This window comes from Oryctolagus cuniculus, chromosome 3 (genome assembly GCF_964237555.1).
Source record: "Oryctolagus cuniculus chromosome 3, mOryCun1.1, whole genome shotgun sequence".
NCBI classification, from domain to species: domain Eukaryota; kingdom Metazoa; phylum Chordata; class Mammalia; order Lagomorpha; family Leporidae; genus Oryctolagus; species Oryctolagus cuniculus.
The window spans coordinates 108,240,229-108,258,951 of record NC_091434.1 but is presented as its reverse complement, the minus strand read 5'-3'; the positions used below and the strand labels follow the sequence as shown (position 1 = coordinate 108,258,951).

Sequence of the window (18,723 nt, the reverse complement as noted above, 5' to 3'; positions counted from 1 at the left end):
ATAGGCTAATCCTCCACCTTGCGGCGCCGGCACACCGGGTTCTAGTCCCGGTTGGGGCGCCGGATTCTGTCCCGGTTGCCCCTCTTCCAGGCCAGCTCTCTGCTATGGCCAGGGAGTACAGTGGAGGATGGCCCAGGTGCTTGGGCCCTGCACCCCATGGGAGACCAGGAAAAGCACCTGGCTCCTGGCTCCTGCCAGGATCAGCGCGGTGCGCCGGCTGCAGCGGCGGCCATTGGAGGGTGAACCAACGGCAAAGGAAGACCTTTCTCCTCTCTCTGTCTCTCTCTCTCTCACTGTCCACTCTGCCTGTCAAAAAAAAAAAAAAAAAAAAAAAAAAAGATGTGTTACACACAGAAACAAAGAAACACGGTCATCAATATGAAAGAAGGTAAAGGAAGGAAACCAAGGAAGGAAAGCTCACAGCAAAAGATCACAGGGAATTCAAAGCATATATTAGAACTTATCTTTGGCAAATGGCAGGGCAAAGTTACCACTTATCATTAGTCACATTGAACGTGAATGGCCTGAACTGTCCAGTTAAAAGACACCGTTTGGCTGATTGGGTTAAAAAACAAAACCCATCTATTTGCTGCTTACAAGAAACACATCTTTCCAACAAAGATCCATACAGACTGAAAGTGAAAGGCTGGAAAAAGATATACCATGCCAACAGAAATGAAAAAAGAGCAGGCGTAGCCATCTTAATATCAGACACCATAAACTTTACCACAAAAACCATTAAGAGAGACAAAGAGGGACACTACATAATGATTAAGGGATCAATTCAACAGGAAGATATAACAATTATCAATGTATATGCACCTAACTACAGGGCACCGGTTTATCTAAAAGATTTGTTAATGGACTTAAAGGGAGACTTAGACCCCAATACAATAGTACTGGGGGACTTCAATACTCCACTCTCAGAAATAGACAGATCAATAGGACAGAAGATCAACAAGGATACAGTAGATTTAAACGACACTATAGCCCAAATGGATCTAACAGATATATACAGAACTTTCAATCCTACAGCTAAAGATTATACATTCTTCTCAGCAGTACATGGAACCTTCTCTAGGATTGACCACATACTAGGCCATAAAGCAAGTCTCAGCAAATTCAAAAGAATTAGAATCATACCATGCAGCTTCTCAGACCATAAAGGAATGAAGTTGGAAATGAACAACTCAGGAATCCCTAGAGCATACGCAAACACATGGAGATTGAACAACATGCTCCTGAATGAACAATGGGTCATAGAAGAAATCAAAAGAGAAATCAAAAACTTTCTGGAAGTAAATGAGGATAACAGCACAACATACCAAAACTTATGGGACGCATCAAAAGCAGTGTTAAGAGGAAAGTTTATATCAATAGGTGCCTACATCAAGAAATTGGAAAGGCACCAAATAGATGAGCTTTCTATTCACCTCAAGGATCTAGAAAACCTACAGCAAACCAGACCCAAATCTAGTAGGAGAAGAGAAATAATTAAAATCAGAGAAGAAATCAACAGGATTGAATCAAGAAAAACATTACAAAAAATCAGCCAAACGAGGAGCTGGTTTTTTGAAAAAATAAACAAAATTGACACCCCATTGGCCCAACTAACTAAAAAAAGAAGAGAAAAGACCCAAATCAATAAAATCAGAGATGAAAAAGGAAATGTAACAACAGACACCACAGAAATAAAAAGAATCATCAGAAATTACTACAAGGACTTGTATGCCAGCAAACAGGGAAACCTATCAGAAATGGATACATTCCTGGACACATGCAACCTACCTAAATTGAACCAGGAAGACATCGAAAACCTAAACAGACCCATAACTGAGACAGAAATTGAAACAGTAATAAAGGCCCTCCCAACAAAGAAAAGCCCAGGACCAGATGGATTCACTGCTGAATTCTACCAGACATTTAAAGAAGAACTAACTCCAATTCTTCTCAAACTATTCAGAACAATTGAAGAAGAGGGAATCCTCCCAAATTCTTTCTATGAAGCCAGCATCACCTTAATTCCTAAGCCGGGAAAAGATGCAGCACTGAAAGAGAATTACAGACCAATATCCCTGATGAACATAGATGCAAAAATCCTCCATAAAATTCTGGCCAATAGAATGCAACAACACATCAGAAAGATCATCCACCCAGACCAAGTGGGATTTATCCCTGGTATGCAGGGATGGTTTAATGTGCGCAAGACAATCAATGTGATACACCACATTAACAGACTGCAGAAGAAAAACCATATGATTATCTCAATAGATGCCGAGAAAGCATTTGATAAAATACAACACCCGTTCATGATGAAAACTCTAAGCAAACTGGGTTTGGAAGGAACATTCCTCAATACAATCAAAGCAATCTATGAAAAACCCACAGCCAACATCCTATGGAATGGGGAAAAGTTGGAAGCATTTCCACTGAGATCTGGGACCAGACAGGGATGTCCACTCTCACCACTGCTATTCAATATAGTTCTGGAGGTTCTAGCCAGAGCTATTAGGCAAGAAAAAGAAATTAAAGGGATACAAATTGGGAAGGAAGAACTCAAACTATCCCTCTTTGCAGATGACATGATTCTTTATTTAGGGGACCCAAAGAACTCTACCAAGAGACTATTGGAACTCATAGAAGAGTTTGGCAAAGTAGCAGGGTATAAAATCAATGCACAAAAATCAACAGCCTTTGTATACACAGACAATGCCATGGCTGAGGAAGAACTTCTAAGATCAATCCCATTCACAATAGCTACAAAAACAATCAAATACCTTGGAATAAACTTAACCAAGGACGTTAAAGATCTCTACGATGAAAATTACAAAACCTTAAAGAAAGAAATAGAAGAGGATACCAAGAAATGGAAAAATCTTCCATGCTCATGGATTGGAAGAATCAATATCATCAAAATGTCCATTCTCCCAAAAGCAATTTATAGATTCAATGCAATACCAATCAAGATACCGAAGACCTTCTTCTCAGATCTGGAAAAATTGGTGCTGAAATTTATATGGAGGCACAAGAGACCTCGAATAGCTAAAGCAATCTTGTACAACAAAAACAAAGCCGGAGGCATCACAATACCAGATTTCAGGACATACTACAGGGCAGTTGTAATCAAAACAGCATGGTACTGGTACAGAAACAGAAGGATAGACCAATGGAACAGAATTGAAATACCAGAAATCAACCCAAACATCTACAGCCAACTTATATTTGATCAAGGATCTAAAACTAATTCCTTGAGCAAGGACAGTCTATTCAATAAATGGTGCTGGGAAAATTGGATTTCCACGTGCAGAATCATGAAGCAAGACCCCTACCTTACACCTTACACAAAAATCCACTCAACATGGATTAAAGACCTAAATCTACGACCTGACACCATCAAGTTACTAGAGAACATTGGAGAAACCCTTCAAGATATTGGCACAGGCAAAGAGTTTCTGGAAAAGACCCGGGAGGCACAGGCAGTCAAAGCCAAAATTAACTATTGGGATTGCATCAAATTGAGAAGTTTCTGTACTGCAAAAGAAACAGTCAGGAGAGTGAAGAGACAACCGTCAGAATGGGAAAAAATATTTGCAAACTATGCAACAGATAAAGGGTTAATAACCAGAATCTACAAAGAGATCAAGAAACTCCACAAAAACAAAACCAACAACCCAATTAAGAGATGGGCCAAGGACCTCAATAGACATTTTTCAAAAGAGGAAATCCAAATGGCCAACAGACACATGAAAAAATGTTCAAGGTCATTAGCAATCAGAGAAATGCAAATCAAAACCACAATGAGGTTCCACCTCACCCCGGTTAGAATGGCTCACATTCAGAAATCTACCAACAACAGATGCTGGCGAGGATGTGGGGAAAAAGGGACACTACCCACTGTTGGTGGGAATGCAAACTGGTCAAGCCACTATGGAAATCAGTCTGGAGATTCCTCAGAAACCTGAAGATAACCCTACCGTTCGACCCAGCCATCCCACTCCTTGGAATTTACCCAAAGGAATTTAAATTGGCAAACAAAAAAGCGGTCTGCAGCCTAATGTTTATTGCAGCACAATTCACAATAGCTAAGACCTGGAACCAACCTAAATGCCCATCAACGGTAGACTGGATAAAGAAATTATGGGATATGTACTCTTTAGAATACTATACTGCAGTAAGAAACAACGAAATCCAGTCATTTGCAACAAAATGGAGGAATCTGGAACACATCATGCTGAGTGAAATAAGCCAGTCCCAAAGGGACAAATACCATATGTTCTCCCTGATCGGTGACAACTGACTGAACACCAAAAAGGAAACTTGTTGAAGTGAAAGGGACACTATGGGAAACGGTGACTTGATCAGCATAGCCCTGACTGTTAATGAACAACTTAATACATTATCCCTCTTAGTAGTTTTTTTGTCTGTTCTACTTAATATGACTGATTTAATTCTGTAATTAATACACAGTTATTCTTAAGTGTTGAAATTTAACTGAAATGTGATCCCGGTTAAACATAAGAGTAGGAATAAGAGAGGGAAGAGATATATAATTTGGGACATGCTCAAGCTGACTTGCCCCAAATGGTAGAGTTAGAAACATACCAGGGGACTCCAATTTAATCCCATCAAGGTGGCATGTACCAATGCCATCTCACTAGTCCAAGTGATCAATTTCAGTTCGCAATTGATCATAATGAAAGGACTAAGAGTCAAAGGGAGCACATAAGCAAGTCTAGTACCTGCTAACACTAACCGATAGAATAAATAAAGGGGAGAGTGATCCAACATGGGAAGTGAGATACTCAGCAGACTCATAGAATGGCAGATGCCCTAAATAGCACTCTGGCCTCAGAATCAGCCCTAAAGGCATTCGGAGCTGGCTGAAAAGCCCATGAGAGTATTTCAGGCATGGAAAGCCAAGACACTCTGGCAAAAGATCTCTGTGAGTGAGATCTCAGTGGAAAGAACAGGTCTTCAAAGAAGGAGGTACCTTTCTCTGAAGGGAGGAGAGAACCTCCACTTTGACTATGACCGTGTCTAAACAAGATAAGAGTCGGAGAACTCAAGGGGCTTCCATAGCCTTGGAAACTCATGACTGGAGCATAGGGAGATTACTGATGCCATAGACAGGAGTGTCAATTGGTAAAGTCAACAACAGGAGTCACTGTGCACTTACTCCTCATGTAGGATCTCTGTCCTTAATGTGCTGTGCATTGAGATTTAATGCTATAACGAGTACTCAAATAATATATTTCACTTTGTGTTTCTATGGGGGTGCAAACTGTTGAAATCTTTACTTAATGCATACTAAACTGATCCTCTGTAAAAAAAAAAAAAAAAAAAGAAAAGAAAAGAAAAGAAACTATCAACTCCCAACTTGACTCTCACTGGGATTAAACATGACAATAGGTCTGATCTGATTTCATCATCATTAAAAAAATCATCTATTATTTTTCACTTTATGTTTCTGTGTGGGAGCAAACTGTTGAAATCCTTACTTAATGTATACTAAGCTGATCTTCTGTATATTAAGATAATCGAAAATGAATCTTGATGTGAATGGAAGGGGAGAGGGAGTGGGAAAGGGGAGGGTTGTGGGTGGGAGGGACGGTATGGGGGGGAAGCCATAGTAATCCATTATTCGTACTTTGGAAACGTATATTCATTAAATAAAAGTTAAAAAAAAAATTCAAAAAAAAAAAAAAAAGCTTTTTTTGTAAGATTAGGAACAAAATATGGATGCCTACTCCTGCCATTTTCACCTAATGTTGTACTCAAGGTCCTAACAGGATAATCAGGTAAGAACATGAAATAAAAATCATCAATATTGGAAAGGAAGAAGTATAACTATATCTGCAAGTGACAGGATCTTCTATATAAAAAACCCCAAGGAATTCACTAAAATAATATTAATCTAATAAATGAGTTCAGAAAGTTTAAAAGATACATGAAAAATACACACAAAATATTGTATTTCTATGATCAGCAACAAACAATCTAAAATAAAATTGAGAAAACAATCAGTTTATAATGGAATCAATCAATAAAAAATACCAAGGAATAAAAGTAAAAAAAAGAGGAGGGATGGGGCTGGTGCTGTGGAACAGCGGGTTAACGCCCTGGCCTGAAGAGCCGGCATCCCATATGGGTGCCAGTTCTAGTCCCGACTTCTCTTCCAATCCAGCTCTCTGCTATGGTCTGGGAAAGCAGTAGAGGATGGCCCAAGTCCTTGGGCCCCTGCACCTGTGTGGGAGACTTGGAAGAAGCTCCTGGCTCCTGGCTTTGGATCGGTGCAGCTCCGGCTGTTTCGTCCATCTGGGGAGTGAACCATCAGACGGAAGACCTCTCTCTCTCTCTGCTTCTCCTCTCTCTGTGTAACTCTGACTTTCAAATAAATAAATCAATCTTAAAAAAAAATGAGGAGGGGAAGTGTGCATTTGGGCTAGCATTAAATCCACTGTTTACAATGTCTAGGACCCACATCAGAGTGCTTGGGTTATATTCCCATCTCTAGCTCCTGATCACTGGTCCCTGCTATTATGGACCTTGGGCAGTGGTGATGGATCAAGTACTTGTACTCCTGCCATACACACAGGAAAACTACACTGTTTCCAGTTTCCAGCTTTAGCTCCCATTACAGTAGCCATCTGGGCAATGAACAAGTAGATGACAGCTTTCTCTCCCAAATAAATTTTTTTAAAGATTTATTTATTTATTTGAAAGTCAGAGTTATAGAGAGAGAGAGTGAGAGAGGTCTTCCATCCAATGGTTCACTCTCCAATTGGCCAGAGTTGCACTGATCCAAAGCCAGGAGTCAGGAACTTCTTCCGGGTCTCCCACGCAGGTACAGGAGCCCAAGGACTTGGGCCATCTTCTCGTGCTTTCCCAGGCCATATCAGAGAGCTGGATCAGAACTGGAGCAGCCAGGACTAGAACCGGCATCCATATGGGATGCTGGCGCTGTAGGCCAGGGTGTTAACCTACTGCACCACAGCCCCAGCCCCCCAAATAAATTTTTAAAAATTAAAATAAAATAGATTCCAAGATGGTAGATTAGGGAAAAGGGATATTGCTCTAGGTTAGGGGAAAATAGTTAAAAAAAAAAAAGTGGCGAAAGTACATTCTCAGGGGAGAGTTAGAAAACTGCAGTGGTGATTCTATGAAAGGAAGAGGGATGCTGTGGATCTGTGTGGAAGGTGGAGACACATGGCAACAGGTACAGACAAAACACAAGACCCTGGAGGCTGAAAGACAGAGAAAGCTCCAAATTTGGAGAGGAAGGTGAGTTCAGACTGCAGTGGCTCATGCCACTGGTGATATAGCCAGAGGGAGAGCCTGGTGGACTACACTGCCTTTCAGTCCAGCCTGGAGTCCTGAAGGGTATATGGTCCCCACTAACCCAGTGAACCAAAGGGGCATGTTTCTCCCTCTCCCCACCCTCCCCATCAAAGGCGCCCAGCAACCGGCTGAGAGAGGGCAGGTTCCGTTTTAAATATAAGTTGCAGTTGCGGCAGCTATCGTGTGTGCATTCAGTATGTGGCAGGTACTAGACTCCATCTTGACAGCAGTAGCAGCTGAAGCAGCTCAGGTATGTGCACCAGGCAATGGGCAGGGAGAAGGAGCCATTCTGACATCAATACTGGCTGTAGAGGCTTTTGTGCATCCCGCTTGAATATCAGACAAAATAAACTTTAACACAAAAACTGTTAAAAGAGACAAAGAAGGGAACTATGCAATGATTAAGGAATCAATTCAACAGGAAGATCCGACGATAATAAATGCATATGCATGTCGCTCCCCCTCTTCGTGGAGGAACGACACAGGACCCTGCGCTGTTCTTTTGTCTGCTCGGCCCTCCCCGGGTTTGCTGCTGGTTCTTCCCGGGTTGGCTACCGTCCCTTCCACCTCCGTGGAAGGGCGGTTCCCCCTGCCACTTTCCCCACTTCCGCGGGGGAGCGGCACACCACCGGCCGGCTCTCTCGGGGGCTATATAGGTGTTCCTTCAGATAGATGTTCCCTCGTGCATGTTGTCTCTCTCCTCCTTTATAGTCCTCTTCCACCAATCCCAACTCTGCTACCCACACGCCGAGTACACTGCTCTCCTGCAATCAGGAGCAGGATCAGCTCCTGCAGGTTATTGGTCGAACTGGAGGCAGCTGCGTAGAAGCTGTTTCCTCCTCTCCCAGCGCCATATTGTGGGAGAGCAGATGCATAGAATAAGTCTTAATTCCAGTAACTTAGTCTAGTCCGAGTTGCTCCCCACATATGCACCCAAAGCCAGAGCACCTGGCCATTTAAAACAAATGTTAGTGGACTTAAAAGGAGGAATAGACTCCAATACAATAGTAATGGGGGACTTCAACATCGCATTCTCATCAATGGACAGGTCAACTAGACAGCAAATCAACAAAGAGACAACAGAGCTAAATGACACTATGGACCAAATGGACCTAACATATCTACAGAACATTTCATCCCACAGTTTTTCATACACATTCTTTTCATCAGTGCAGGGAACTTTCTCCAGGACTGACCATATGATAAGTGATAAAGCAAGTCTCAGCAAACTAAAAAAAAATAGAAATCATACTGTGCATTTTCTCTGACCACCATGGAATGAAGCTGGAAATCAACAACTCAAGAATCTCGAAAACAAAAGCAAACACATGGAGACTGCACAACATGCTCCTGAATGAACAGATTGAAGAAATCAAAAGGGAAATAAAAAAAAATTCTGGAAACAAATGAAGATGACACTATCAAAACTTATAGGAAACAGCAAAAGTAGTGTTAAGAGGGAAGTTTATAGCAACTGGTGCCTACATCAAGAAATTGCAAAGACACCAAATAAATGAGCTATCAATGCATCTCAAGGATCTAGAAAAACTGCAGCAAACCAGACCCAAAATTAGTAGGAGGAAAGAAATAATTAAAATTAGAGAAAAATAAACAAAACTAAACCAAAAGAACAATACAAAAGATCAATGAAATGAAGAGCTGGTTTTTTTAAAAAAATCAACAAAATTGATACACAATTGGCACAAATAACTAAAAAAAAAAAAAAACAGGAAAAGACTCAAATCAAACAAAATCAGAGATGAAAAAGGAGATGTAACAAAAGATACCACAGAAATAAAAAGACTCATTAGAAATTACTACAAAGAGCAGTATGCCAAGAAATTGGATAAACTAGAATGGATAGACTCCTGGACACGTGCATTCTACCAAAAATGAGTCATGAAGACATAGAAAATCTAAACAAACCAATAACAAGATGGAGATTAAATCAGTAATAAAATCCCTCCCAAAAAAGAAAAGGCCAGGATAGGATGGCTTCACTGCTGAATTCAACCAGACTTTTAAAGAACTAATTCCATTTCTTTTTCAAACCATTCAAAAGTTTTGAAAGGGAGGGAATCCACCCAAATTCCTTGTTTGAGGCCAGCATCACCTAACTAGAAAAAGATATAACAGAGAAAGAAAACTATAGAACAATATCCCTGATGAACACAGATGCAATAATCCTCAACAAAATACAACTAATCGAATCCAACAGCACATCAGAAAGATCATTTAACCAGACCAAAGTGGATTTAATCCCAGATATGCAGGTACAGTATTTGCAAATCAATAAATGTGATACATCACATCACAATGTGATATATCACATTAACAAACTGAAAAATAAAAACCATATGATTATTTCAATAGATAACGAGAAAGCTCTGATAAAATACAACATTCTTTCATGATGAAAACCTTAACCAAATGGGTGGAGAAGGAACATTCCTGAACACAATCAAGGCAATATATGACAAACCCATGGCTGGTATCTTACTGTTGGAAGCATTTCCACTGAGATCCAGAACCAGACAAGTGTGCCCACTCTGACCACTGGTATTCAATATAGTCCTGAAAGTTTTAGTCAGAGCTATTAGGCAAGAAAAAGAATCAAAGGGATACAAATTGGGAAGGAGGAAGTCAAACTATCCCTATTTGCAGATGACGATTCTATAAATAAAGGAATCAAAAGGCTCCACTAAGAGACTACTGGAACTATAAAAGAGTCTGACAAAGTGGTAGGATATAAAATTAACACACAAAAAACAGTAGCCTTTGTATACACAGACAATGCCACAGTTGAGAAAGAACTACTAAGATCAATCCCATTCAAAATAGCTACAGAAAAAAATTTAAATGATTTGGAATAAATTTAAACAACAAGGTAAAAGACCTCTATGATGAAAATTACAAAACAGATACACAAAATGGAAAAATCTTCCATATTTGTGGATTATAAGATTAATATTATCAAAATGTCCAAACTACAGGAAGCAAATTACAAATTCAATGGGATCCTGATCAAAATATCAATGAGACTTTTCCCAGATCTAGAAACAAGGATGTTAAAATTCATATGGAAGCACAAGAGACCCTAACTAGCCAAAACAATCTTATACGACAAAAATTAAGCCTGAGGCATCATAACACCAAATTTCACTACAGGGCAGTCATAATCAAAATAGCCTGGGATTGACACAAAAATAGACATGTAGACCAATGAAAAAGAATAGAAACTCTAGAAATCAATCCACGCATCTACAACCAACTTATCTATGACTAAGAAGCGAAAATCAATCCCTGGAGCAAGGACAGTCTCTTCAACAAATGGTGCTGGGAAAACTGGATCTCTGGGTGTGCAGAAGTATGAAACAAGATCCCTACCTTATACCTTACATAAAAATCCACTCAAAATGGATCAAGGACCTAAATCTATGACCCAATATCATCAAATTACAAGAGAACAATGGGGAAACTCTGCAAGACATTGGCATAGGCAAAGACTTCTGGGAAAAGACCCCAGAAGCACAGGGAATCAAACCCAAAACTGACAAACAGGATTACTTCCAGCTGAACAGCTCCTGCACTGCAAAAGAAACACTCAAGAAAGCGAACAGGCAACTGAAAGAATGAGAGAAAATATGTGCAAACTATGCAACTGATAAAGGATTAATATCTAAAATCTTTAAAGAGCTATGAAATTTATCAACAACAAAATAAACAATCCAGTTAAGAAATGGGTAAAGGACTTGAACAGGCATTTTTCAAAAAAGGAAATCCAAATGGCCAACAAACACTTGAAAAAATGCCCAGGATGACTAGCCATCGGGGAAATACAAATGTTCCAGGATTGGAAGACTTAATATTGTTTAGATAGTAATATCCTACAAAGCAATCTATAGATTACACAAAATAAGAATAAAAATTCAAACGGGAGCTGGTGTTGTGGCACAGTGGGTTAAGCAGTGGCCTGCAGTTCAGGCATCCCATATGGGCACCAATTTGAGGCCCAGGAGGCCCAGATGCGCCACTTCTGATCCAGCTCCCTGCTCCTGCGCCTGACAGAGTAACAGAAATGGCCTGAGTTCTTGGGCTCCTGTAACCCACATGGGAGACCTGCAGGAGGCTTCTGGCTTCATCCTGGCCCAGCCCTGGCTGTTGCAGTCATTTTGGGAGTGAATGGTGGATGGAGGATATCTCCCTCTCTCTCTCTCTCTCTGTAACTCTGCCTTTCAAATTTAATAAATAATTAGATCTTAAAAAAAATTTCAAGGGCCTGCACTGTGGCATACTGAGCTAAGCCTCTGCCTGCAGTGCCAGCATCCCCATATAGGCTCCAGTTCAAATCCTGGCTGCTCCTCTTCTGAACCAGCTCTCTGCTATGGCCTGGGAAAGCAATGAGTGGAAGATGCCCCAAGCACTTGGGCCCATGCATCCACACGGAAAACTCTTAAGAATCTCTTGTTTCCTGGCTTTGGAGCGGCTCAGCTCCAGCCACTGCAACCATTTGGAGAGTGAGCCAGTGGATGGAAGACCTTTTCCTCTGTCTGTCCCTTTCTCTGTAACTCTCTCAGATAAATAAAAAAATTTAAACTGGATTAGATGCCAAAAATGACAAGCCAACAAAAAAATTCATGTGGGAATTCAAGGGACTTAGAATAGCCAAAATAATCTTCAAAAGGAAAAAAATGGGAAGAGTTCTAAATATATTGTGTAATCATTAGGTTCCACAAAACTGGGATATACCTTTGCTTTTTTTTTTTTTTTTTTATCTTTTATTTAATGAATATAAATTTCCAAAGTACGACTCATGGGTTACAATGGCTTCCCCCCCCATACCGTCCCTCCCACCAACAACCCTCCCCTTTCCCACTCCCTCTCCCCTTCCATTCACATCAAGATTCATTTTCGATTATCTTAATATACAGAAGATCAGCTTAGTATACCTTAAGTAAGTATTTCAACAGTTTGCTCCCACACAGAAACATAAAGTGAAAAATAATAGATGATTTTTTTAAAATGATGATGAAATCAGATCAGACCTATTGTCATGTTTAATCCCAGTGAGAGTCAAGTTGGGAATTGAAAATTTCTTTCTTTCTTTTTTTTTTTTTTACAGAAGATCAGTTTAGTGTACATTAAGTAAAGATTTCAGTCGTTTGCACCCCCATAGAAACACAAAGTGAAATATACTGTTTGAGTACTCGTTATAGCATTAAGCCTCAGTGTACAGCACGTTAAGGACCGAGATCCTACATGAGGAGTAAGTGCACAGTGACTCCTGTTGTTGACTTTACCAATTGACACTCCTGTTTATGGCATCAGTAATCTCCCTATGCACCAGTTATGAGTTTCCAAGGCTATGGAAGCCCCTTGAGTTCTCCGACTCTTATCTTGTTTAGACACGGTCATAGTCAAAGTGGAGGTTCTCTCCTCCCTTCAGAGAAAGGCACCTCCCTCTTTGAAGACCTGTTCTTTCCACTGGGATCTCACTCACAGAGATCTTTTTGCCAGAGTGTCTTGGCTTTCCATGCCTGAAATACTCTCATGGGCTTTTCAGCCAGATCCGAGTGCCTTTAGGGATGATTCTGAGGCCAGAGTGCTATTTAGGACATCCGCCATTCTATGAGTCTGCTGAGTATCTCACTTCCCATGTTGGATCACTCTCCCCTTTATTTATTCTATCGGTTGGTGTTAGCAGATACTAGACTTGTTTATGTGCTCCCTTTGACTCTTAGTCCTTTCATTATGATCAATTGTGAACTGAAATTGATCACTTGGATATACCTTTGCTTTGACAGTGGTTTTCCTAGATGGGGTTGAAAGTGTCTTATAGTAGGACACAGGGCCACTGTTGTATTACTTATGCTATGTGATGAGTACTCATTTTTATTATCATTTAAATATATCTTAATATATGCTTAATATAGTATTTATTTAAATTTATATACTTAAATATAGCTCTTCTATATAATCTCTTTCTTGAATGATAAATTCCAAGATTTTTAAATGGTAAACAACCCTTAGTAGTCAATGACATAATTTTGGAACAAAAATAAATTATTTGGAGTCTACTTTCTCCCTCTTCCAGTAAAGTGAGAGAAAAAATATAAACATTTTACTATCACAATATATGTATTGTTATAAGGATCTCAAAGACAGAATTCAAAAGCAGGGCCTAGGTAACATTGTAGAGATGCAATGATAACAGCTGTCATCCAGGCTTGAGTTAATAATTAATAATAGTGGCTACCAAATGGTAAGTGTTTACTGTGTGCTGAGGCATAGGCTAGGCATTTTCAAAGTAGTATTTTCTTTATTTCTCCTAGCAATCCTACCACACACAAATCCTAACACTGACTCAGTGTTCATTGGTAGACAGGGCTTCCTTAGGAACTACTGACCTTCTCAGACTCCTAAGATTTCACTACCATTTTTTTTTTTACAACCCTGTAACCATTCTACCTGCCTGTTTGGATGGCAAAAGCTAAATGTGGTATTTAAAAAAGCCTGATTCTAATTAAATAACTTACATGGTTTGCACATATGCATCTACCAAAGTAGATTGTGAAGTGTAGGAATAAGGAGATGTTCTGTAATGCAATATAAAAGAAATAAAGCAGATTCAATACAACCTTAACTAGCATACAATGCAAAACAGACAGGCAAATGAAGATTAGGACTATACAAAAATCTCTCATATATATGTATAGAGTTATATACATTGTACTAAGTGTGGAAACTTTATAATAAAGTTAAAAACCATTCCTTAAACATACCTACTAGCATGGCTAACATTTACATGTAGATAGAGAAAAATAAATCAAGATAAAATATATATTTGATCATTAATTGCTGTGCACAAATTCTCAATTTGGCATTTGGGGCATCTAATTTGTAATTAAAAACAACAAAACAGGTGGCTGACATAATTTTCCTTTTCAGTTGTTCTTAAGCCCAAAGTAGAAAAGACGTTTAGTACCTCTTCAGGCCTTCCCAAAGCCGGAGTTCCTGTAAGAAGAATGGCTCGTTTGGCTCTCTGCACTAGCGGCAATAAAATCTTGCTGCGGGTTGCATTTCTGGACTTCATGTAGTGTGATTCATCCACTATCACTACTTTGAAGTTCTGGTTATTCAATGCATCTATCAAACTCTGTGCATCTGTGGTTAAAAGACCATAACCCAGAACTGTCACTTTGCTGGTTGATATTCTCCTAGAAAATAAAATATATATAATTTAAAAATATCTCAGTAACCAAATTAACCACAAACAATACAATTCTTTTGGGAAACAATTACAGAGAAAAAAAAAAGAAAAAAGGAAAAACTAAGAGGAGAACGTAGTACTATTGAAACTCAATTTCTCTTGCATTTTACAGTCTTCAATTACGATAAATAGGATCCAACTTTAAAAATTTCAATTAACCAAATGAAAGTTTTGGTCAAATGCTCTTTGGAAAAATCCTACAGCTAGCAAGCCACATTTTACTGATATAAGAACATCACTTTCTGGGCATTTGGCACAGCAGTTAAGTTGCTTCGTGGGTCACCTCATCCCACATTGAGTGCTGGGTTCAAGCAGTAGCTACTCTATTTCTGATCCTGCTGCTTGCTCATGTGCACCCTAGAAGGTTGCAGGGGGATGGCCCAAGTACTTGGATGACTGCTATCCACATAGGAGATATGAAGGAAATTCCTGTCTCCTGGCTTCAGTGTGGCCCAGCCCAGATTTTTGCAGACACCTGGAGAGTGATCTCTCTATCTCTATGTCTCTGCTTTTCAAACAAAATGTAAATAAATAAATATTTTTTTAAAAAAAGAACATTACTTTCTGACAACATTTGCTTGCATGCACCTTCCAGGATCAGGTATGAAGTGATTATTCAACTATTAGTTGACTTTTCAGTTCAACCTTCAGAAAATTTGAGCAAGACAATACTTAGTATTACAGAGTTGTCCAGTACATAGTCCTAGTCTTCGGCATTCATTTTCCTAGTCCTACCCATTTAAAAGCCATTACAATCCCTCAGTCATTATAACAGCAAAAAGGTCCCCAGCCATGGGCAACAGAGTGTGCATGGAAGATAAGGAAGATACCATCTCACATAGAAGATGACTGCGCTAAAGTGATCCTTGATCTTTTGATCTTCATAATTCATACAACTTTAATATTCCCTACGTTACTGTCATGAATTATTTATTTACCTATTTATCTCCCTTACTATAGCATGAGATTGCTGAGGGTAGAAAACGTATTAATATTTGTATATGCGGTGATATGCTCCCAATACAAATTTGTAGAATGAAATAGACAAATAGATTTAATGTTGAAAGATATCACTTTTGTATTTTCTGTATTAACAGTGAAAAAACAGGACAGAGTTAGTCTACCGCAGTTCTCTACCCTTTAATATAAGAGGCTCAACTTTAGGGACCAGTGTTGTAGCACAGTAGGTTAAGCTGCTGCCTGTAATGCCCGCATTTCATATGAACCTTGATTGGAGTTCCAGCTGCTCCACTGTAAATTCAGCTCCCTACTGAAGCACTTAGGAAAGCAGTAGAAAATGGCCCAAGTTCTTAAGGCCCCTGCACTCACGTGGGAGACCCAGATGGAGTTCCATCCACCCAGATGGAGGTCTGGCTTTGGCTTAGCCTAGAACTGGCCACTGTAGCCATTTGGAGAGTGAACCAGTGGATTGAAGATCTCTCTGTCTCTCTGTATGTCCCTCTGTCTCTGTAACTCTGCCTTTCAAATAAATTTAAATCTCTTGGAAGGCAGGCAGGCAGGCTGAACTCCAAAGTAGCCAGCATTACTGTGAAGTCTGCATTTGTTTAAATGGTAACTGCAGGGGCTGGAATTGTAGCACAGCAGGTGAAGATGCCAGCATCCCATATGAGTGCCATTTTAAGTTCCAGCTGCTCTACTTCCAATCCAGCTCCCTGCTAATGGCCTGGAAAAGCACCAGAAGATGGCCCAAATGCATGGGCCCTGTCACCCATGTGGGAAACCCATCAGAAGCTCCTGGTTCCTGGCTTCAGCCTGGCCCAGCCCAGGTAGTTGCAGCCATCTGGAGAGTGAACCAGTGAACAGAAAGTCTCTCTCTCTCCTTCTCCCCTTCTTTCTCTGTCTCTTTTTAACTCTTTCAAATAAATAAATGAAATTTTTATAAATAAATGGTAAGTGCATTTTAAATTCTGGATAAATCAACTTAATACAAAGATATGATTTTCTCAAACACCAGAGAAGTGGCAGAAGAAAGAAGCACCAGAGGCTAACATGACCAGCTTAGTAATACTGAGAGCTACTGCAAAGACAAAGGCTTTGAATGTCACTGCAGCAGTTTCTGTAACTTCTGTGCTGCCACGTGTTGACTAGTGAACAATAAGGGCATAAATGGCTTGTGCCAAGAAGAAGTTTGTGTATTTAGGGTCAACACAGGTTGACATGTATTAGAACATAACAATGGCCAGTGCCGCGGCTCACTAGGCTAATCCTCCGCCTGTGGCGCCGGCACTCCAGGTTCTAGTCCCGGTTGAGGCGCTGGTTCTGTCCCGGTTGCTCCTCTTCCAGTCCAGCTCTCCCCTGTGGCCCAGGAAGGCAGTGGAGGATGGCCCAAGTCCTTGGGCCCTGCACCCGCATGGGAGACCAGGAGGAAGCACCTGGCTCTTGGCTTCGGATAGGCGCAGCGTGCCGGCCATAGCGGCCATTTGGGGGGTGAACCAACACAAGGAAGACCTTTCTCTCTGTTTCTCTCTCTCACTGTCTAACTCTGCCTGTCAAAAACTAAACAAAACAAAACAAAAAAATATATATATAACTAAAGCTTCTTCTTTTAAGCATCTGGAAGACACTGGGTAACTCTTTTGCTGTTAGCTAACACCCTCCAGAAAACCTAAACTCTGGGATTATGGTCCTATTGAACATACCTCAAGTGTAATTCAAATAAAAATGCCAACCATTAACTGCAATAGTATATTTCCAAATTAATGATGAAAATTTAAATTTAAGGGGCCGGTGCTGTGGCAAAGTGGGTTAAAGCCCTGGCATGAAGCACCGGCATCCACAGAGGTGCTGGTTCTAGTCCCGGTTGCTCCTCTTTTGATCCAGCTCTCTGCTGTGGCCTGGGAAAGCAGTAGAAGATGGCCCAAGTCCTTTGGCCCCTGCACCCATGTAGGAGACCTGGAAGAAACTCCTGGCTCCTGCCTTCGGATTGGCGCAGCTCTGACCACTGCGGCCATCTGGGGAGTGAACCAGAGGATGGAACACCTCTCTCACTCCCTCCCTCCCTCCCTCCCCCCTTCTCTCCCTCCCTCCCTCCCTTCTTCTCTCTCTCTCTCTCCCTTAACTCTGTCTTTCAAATAAATATACATCTTAAAAAAAAAAAGAAGAAAATGTAAATGTAAATCATTAAATAAGGTGTAACTAACAGAAAACTGTTATGGAGGTATTAATGAATCTTATACTCTGTAGAAGTCTTGTTTTCTTTTTTCTTTTTTAAAAAAATTTCTTGTTCAAGATTCTTTTATTTAGAAAGTCAGAGTTACAAAGAAAGAGGGAGAGACAGAGATTCCATCCCCTGATTCATTTCCCAGATGGCCTCAACAGCCAGGAGCTTCATCTGGGTATGCTAGGTGGGTGGTAAGGACCCAAATACTCAGGCCATCCCCCACTGCGTTTCCCAGGCTATGAGTAGGGAGCTGGATCAAAAGTGTAGCAACTAGGACACAAACTGGCACCCTTATGGGATGTCGGCATTGTAGGTGGCAGCTTTACCTGCTATGCCACAATGCCAGCCCCAAGATTTTATTTTTATTTATTTGAAAGGCAGAATTATAGAGAGAGAGGGAGACACCGTGAGAGAGAGACAGAAGATATTCCATCTGCTGGTTCACAAATGGCCACAATGTTCAGGGCTGGGCCAGGACAAAGCTAGGCTCCTGGAACTCCTTCAAGATCCCAGATGGGTGGCAGCAGGCCTTAGGCCATCTTCTGCTTCCTTCCAAGGTACATCAGCAGGGAGCTAGATCAGATAAGAAGTGCAGCAGACAGGACTCCAACCACAGCTCATACAGGATGCTGAAATTACAGGTGGTAGCTTAACCTGCTGTGCCACCATGCAGGCCCCAAGCCTTTTCAAAATTATGTAGCTGTATAGGAGGATAGGAAATTTCTTCATAACAACTGTCTATATTTTACTTTACCCATGCAAACTGTTCAAATTTTCTCAGACCCATGAAGATGCATTCTACTGAATTAAGGTTCCAAGGAGAAAGGAGAAAAGGCCCTGCATCTGTTTTATGTGATCCTCCTTCCACATTCACAAAGGCCAATATTTATGTTAATAGCCTTAGAGAATTTTCACATCACAACACAATAATTTT

At 40.5% G+C, this 18,723-nt stretch overlaps 1 protein-coding gene across 14 annotated transcripts in view; it reads right to left on the bottom strand.

The window, feature by feature from the left end:
• Window positions 1-18,723, bottom strand: part of ZRANB3 (zinc finger RANBP2-type containing 3) — a 303,637-nt gene that overhangs the window by 138,591 nt on the left and 146,323 nt on the right. For all 14 annotated transcript variants that reach the window (XM_070070992.1, XM_070070995.1, XM_070071000.1 and 11 more), the window contains one exon: window positions 14,324-14,555. In XM_070070992.1, coding sequence (XP_069927093.1) covers window positions 14,324-14,555 — 232 coding nt within the window. The remainder of the gene's footprint in view (window positions 1-14,323; window positions 14,556-18,723) is intronic.